At 57.1% G+C, this 6,000-nt stretch overlaps 2 protein-coding genes across 6 annotated transcripts in view; both read left to right on the top strand.

Annotated features, from left to right (window-relative positions):
* LOC138352218 (zinc finger protein 271-like) overlaps nt 1-3,856 on the top strand; it is a 5,658-nt gene extending 1,802 nt beyond the window's left edge. Inside the window, exons 2-3 of the mRNA XM_069304503.1 lie at nt 2,663-3,007; nt 3,560-3,856. Of these exons, the coding sequence (XP_069160604.1) occupies nt 2,663-3,007; nt 3,560-3,856 (642 nt within the window). The remainder of the gene's footprint in view (nt 1-2,662; nt 3,008-3,559) is intronic.
* The window catches only part of LOC123749057 (uncharacterized), a 195,356-nt gene that overhangs the window by 14,385 nt on the left and 174,971 nt on the right, over nt 1-6,000 (top strand). The window lies entirely within an intron of this gene.

Raw genomic sequence — 6,000 nt, 5'->3', positions numbered from 1 at the left:
CGTCATGGACTGCGTCAAGCACCATACCGTCCCGGACTGTATCAAGCACCAGATCGTCCCAGACTGTGTCAAGCACCAGACCGTCTTGGACTGTGTCAAGCACCATACCGTCCCGGACTGTGTCAAAAACCAAACTATCCCAGACTGTGTCAAGCACCAAACCATCCCAGACTGTGTCAAGCACCAGACCGTCATGGACTGAGTCAAGCACCAGACCGTCCCGGACTGTGTCAATCACCAGACCGTCCCGGACTATGTCAGCACCAGACCGTCCTGGACTGTGTCAAGCACGAGACCGTCCCGGACTGTGTCAAGCACCAGACCGTCCCGGACTATGTCAAACATCAGACCGTCCCGGACTGTGACAAGCACCAGACCGTCATGGTCTGTGTCAAGCACCAGACCGTCATGGACTGTGACAAGCACCAGACCGTCATGGACTGTGAAAAGAACCAGACCGTCCCGGACTGTGTCAAGCACCAGACCGTCCTGGACTGTGTCACGCACCAGACCGTCATGGACTGTGACAAGCACTGGACTGCCATGAACTGTGACAAGCACCAGACCGTCCCGGACTGTGTCAAGCACCAGACCGTCCCGGAGTTTGTCAAGCACCAGACCGTCCTGGACTGTGTCAAGCGCTTGACCGTCCCGGACTTTGTCACGCACCAGACCGTCCCGGACTTTGACAAGCACCAGACCGTCCTGGACTGTGTCAAGCACCAGACCGTCATGGACTGTGTCAAGCACCAGGCCCTCATGGACTGTGTCAAGCACCAGACCGTCCCGGACTGTGTCAAACACCAGATCGTCTCGGACTGTGTCAAGCACCAGACCGTCTTCGACTGTGTCAAGCACCTGACCGTCATGGACTGTGTCAAGCACCATACCGTCCCGGACTGTGTCAAACACCAGACCGTCCCAGACTGTGTCAAGCACCAGACCGTCATGGACTGTGTCAAGCACCATACCGTCCCGGACTGTGTCAAGCACCAGACCGTCCCGGACTGTGTCAAGCACCAGACCGTCATGGACTGTGTCAAGCACGAGACGTCATGGACTGTTTCAAGCACCAGACCGTCCAGGACTGTGTCAAGCACCAGACCGTCTCGGACTGTGACAAGCATCAGACCGTCCCGGACTGTGACAAGCACCAGACCGTCATGGACTGTGTCAAGCACCACACTGTCATTGACTGTGTCCAGCACCAGACTGTACCGGACTGTGTCAAGCACCAGACCGTCCCGGACTGTGTCAAGCACCAGACCGTCCTGGACTGTGTCAAGCACCAGACATTCCCGGACTGTGTCAAGCACTAGACCGTCCCGGACTGTGACAAGCACCAGACCGTCCGAAACTGTGTCAAGCAACAGACTGTCCCGGACTGTGTCAAGCACCAGACCGTCCCGGACTGTGTCAAGCACCAGACCGTCCCGGACAGTGTCAAGCACCATACCGTCTTAGACTGTGACAAGCACCAGACCGTCATGGGCTGTGTCAAGCACCATACCGTCCCGGACTGTGTCAAACACCAGACCGTCCCAGACTGTGTCAAGCACCAGACCGTCATAGACTGTGTCAAGCACCATACCGTCCCGGACTGTGACAAGCACCAGACCGTCATGGACTGTGTCAAGCACCAGACCGTCATGGACTGTGTCAAGCACCATACCGTCCCGGACTGTGACAAGCACCAGACCGTCATGGACTGTGTCAAGCACCACACTGTCATTGACTGTGTCCAGCACCAGACTGTCCCGGACTGTGTCAAGCACCAGACATTCCCGGACTGTGTCAAGCACTAGACCGTCATGGACTATGACAAACACCAGTTCATCATGGACTGTGACAAGCACCAGACCGTCCCGGACTGTGTCACGCACCAGACCGTCATGTACTTTGACAAGCACCAGACCGTCATTGAATGTGTCAAGCACCAGACCATCCCGGACTGTGTCAAGCACCAGACCGTCATGGACTGTGTCAAGCACCAGACCGTCCCGGACTGTGTCAGGCTCCAGATCATCTCGGACTGTGTCACGCACCAGATCGTCTCGGACTGTGTCACGCACCAGACCGCCCCGGACTGTGTCAAGCACCAGACCGTCCCGGACTGTGTCAATCACCATACCCTCATGGACTGTGACAAGCACCAGACCGTCCCGGACTGTGAAAAGCTCCAGACCGTCCCGGACTGTGTCAAGCACCAGACCGTCCCTGACTGTGTCAAGCACCAGACCGTCCCGGACTGTGTCAAGCACCAGACCGTCCTGGACTGTGTCAAGCACGAGACGTCATGGACTGTGTCAAGCACCAGACCGTCCCGGACTGTGACAAGCACCAGACCGTCATGTACTGTGTCAAGCACCAGACCGTCATGGACTGTGTCAAGCACCAGACTGTCATGGACTGTTTCAAGCAGCAGACCGTACCGGACTGTGTCAAGCACCAGACCGTCCCGGACTGTGTCACGCACCAGACCGTCCTGGACTGTGTCAAGCACTAGACCGTCATGGACTGTGACAAGCACCAGACCATCATGGACTGTGTCAAGCACCAGACCGTCCCGGACTGTGCCAAGCACCAGACCGACGCGGACTGTGTCAAGCACCAGACCGACCCGAACTGTGTCAAGCACCAGACCGTCCCGGATTGTGTCAAGCACCAGACCGTCCCGGACTGTGTCAAGCACCAGACCGTCCCGGACAATGTCAAGCATCAGACCGTCATGGACTGTGTCAAGCATCAGACCGTCCCGGACTATGTCAAGCATCAGACCGTCATGGACCGTGTCAAGCATCAGACCGTCCCGGACTATGTCAAGCTCCAGACCATCATGGACTGTGTCAAGCATCAGACCGTCCCGGTCTGTGACAAGCACCAGACCGTCCCGGACTATGTCAAGCACCAGACCGTCCCGGACTATGTCAAGCACATGACCATCATGGACTGTGTCAAGCACCAGACCGTCCCGGACTATGTCAAGCACCAGACCGTCCCGGACTGTGTCAAGCACCAGACCGTCCCGGACTATGTCAAGCACCAGACCTTCATGGACTGTTTCAAGCACCAGACCATCATGGACTGTGTCAAGCATCAGACAGTCCCGGACTGTGACAAGCACCAGACCGTCATGGACTGTGTCAAGCACCAGATCGTCATGGACTGTGTCAAGCACCAGACCGTCCCGGACTATGTCAAGCACCAGACCATCATGCACTGTGTCAAGCATCAGACCGTCCCGGACTGTGACAAGCACCAGACCGTCATGGACTGTGTCAAGCATCAGACCGTCATGGACTGTGTCAAGCATCAGACCGTCCCGGACTGTGACAAGCACCAGACAGTCATGGACTGTGTCAAGCACCAGACCGTCATGGACTGTGTCAAGCACCAGACCGTCATGGACTGTGACCAGCACCAGACCGTCATGGTCTGTGAAAAGAACCAGACCGTCCCGGACTGTGTCAAGCACCAGACCGTCCTGGACTGTGTCACGCACCAGACCGTCCCGGACTGTGACAAGCACCAGACCGTCCCGGACTGTGTCAAGCACCAGACCGTCTCGGACTGTGTCAAGCACCAGACCGTCATAGACTGTGACAAGCACCGGACTGTCATGAACTGTGACAAGCACCAGACCGTCCCGGACAATGTCAAGCACCAGACCGTCATGGACTGTGAAAAGCACCAGCCCGTCCCGGACTGTGTCACGCACCAGACAATCCCGGACTTTGTCAAGCACCAGACCGTCATGGACTGTGTCAAGCGCTTGACCGTCCCGGAATTTGTCATGCACCAGACCGTCCCGGACTTTGACAAGCACCAGGCCCTCATGGACTGTGTCAAGCACTAGGCCGTCCCGGGCTGTGTCAAACACCAGATCGTCTCGGACTGTGTCAAGCACCAGACCGTCTTGGACTGTGTCAAGCACCAGACCGGCATGGACTGTGTCAAGCACCATACCGTCCCGGACTGTGTCAAACACCAGCCCGTCCCAGACTGTGTCAAGCACCAGACCGTCATGGACTGTGTCAAGCACCATACCGTCCCGGACTGTGTCAAGCACCAAACCGTCCCGGACTGTGTCAAGCACAAGACCGTCATAGACTGTGTCAAGCACGAGACGTCATGGACTGTGTCAAGCACCAGACCGTCCCAGACTTTTTCAAGCACCAGACCGTCCAGGACTGTGTCAAGCACCAGACCGTCTCGGACTGTGACAAGCATCAGACCGTCCCGGACTGTGACAAGCACCAGACCGTCATGGACTGTGTCAAGCACCACACTGTCATTGACTGTGTCCAGCACCAGACTGTACCGGACTGTGTCAAGCACCAGACCGTCCCGGACTGTGTCAAGCACCAGACCGTTCCGGACTGTGTCAAGCACCAGACATTCCCGGACTGTGTCAAGCACTAGACCGTCATGGACTATGACAAACACCAGTTCATCATGGACTGTGTCAAGCACCAGACCGTCCCGGACTGTGACAAGCACCAGACCGTCCCTAACTGTGTCAAGCAACAGACCGTCCCGGACTGTGTCAAGCACCAGACCTTCCCGGACTGTGTCAAGCACCAGACAGTCCCGGACTTTGTCAAGCACCAGACCGTCATGGACTGTGTCAAGCTCTTGACCGTCCCGGACTTTGTCACGCACCAGACCGTCCCGGACTTTGACAAGCACCAGACCGTCCTGGACTGTGTCAAGCACCAGACCGTCAAGGACTGTGTCAAGCACCAGGCCCTCATGGACTGTGTCAAGCACCAGACCGTCCCGGACTGTGTCAAACACCAGATCGTCTCGGACTGTGTCAAGCACCAGACCGTCTTGGACTGTCTCAAGCACCAGACCGTCATGGACTGTGTCAAGCACCATACCGTCCCGGACTGTGTCAAACACCAGACCGTCCCAGACTGTGTCAAGCACCAAACCGTCCCAGACTGTGTCAAGCACCAGACCGTCATTGACTGTGTCAAGCACCATACCGTCCCGTACTGTGTCAAGCACCAGACCGTCCTGGACTGTGTCAAGCACGAGACGTCATGGACTGTGTCAAGCACCAGACCGTCCCAGACTGTTTCAAGCACCAGACCGTCCAGGACTGTGTCAAGCACCAGACCGTCTCGGACTGTGACAAGCACCAGACCGTCATGGACTGTGTCAAGCACCACACTCTCATTGACTGTGTCCAGCACAAGACTGTTCCGGACTGTGACAAGCACTAGACCGTCAAGGACTGTGACAAATGATAGACCGTCTCGGACTGTGTCAAGCACCAGACTGTCATGGACTGTTTCAAGCAGCAGACCGTACCGGACTGTGTCAAGCACCAGACCGTCCCGGAGTGTGTCAAGCACCAGACCGTCCTGGACTGTGTCAAGCACTAGACCGTCATGGACTGTGACAAGCACCAGACCATCATGGACTGTGTCAAGCACCAGACCGTCCCGGACTGTGCCAAGCACCAGACCGACGCGGACTGTGTCAAGCACCAGACCGTCCCGAACTGTGTCAAGCACCAGACCGTCCCGGACTATGTCAAGCACCAGACCGTCCCGGACTATGTCAAGCATCAGTCCGTCCCGGACTGTGACAAGCACCAGACCGTCATGGACTGTGTCAAGCACCAGACCGTCATGGACTGTGTCAAGCACCAGACCGTCATGGACTGTGACCAGCACCAGACCGTCATGGTCTGTGAAAAGAACCAGACCGTCCCGGACTGTGTCAAGCACCAGACCGTCCTGGACTGTGTCACGCACCAGACCGTCCCGGACTGTGACAAGCACCAGACCGTCCCGGACTGTGTCAAGCACCAGACCGTCTCGGACTGTGTCAAGCACCAGACCGTCATGGACTGTGACAAGCACCGGACTGTCATGAACTGTGACAAGCACCAGACCATCCCGGACTGTGTCAAGCACCAGACCGTCCCGGACTACGTCAAGCAGCAGACCGTCCCGTACTGTGAAAAGCACCAGCCCGACCCGGACT

The sequence above is a fragment of the Procambarus clarkii genome, chromosome 5, assembly GCF_040958095.1.
Source record: "Procambarus clarkii isolate CNS0578487 chromosome 5, FALCON_Pclarkii_2.0, whole genome shotgun sequence".
NCBI lineage: Eukaryota > Metazoa > Arthropoda > Malacostraca > Decapoda > Cambaridae > Procambarus > Procambarus clarkii.
This window is presented reverse-complemented; position numbering and strand designations above follow the sequence as displayed.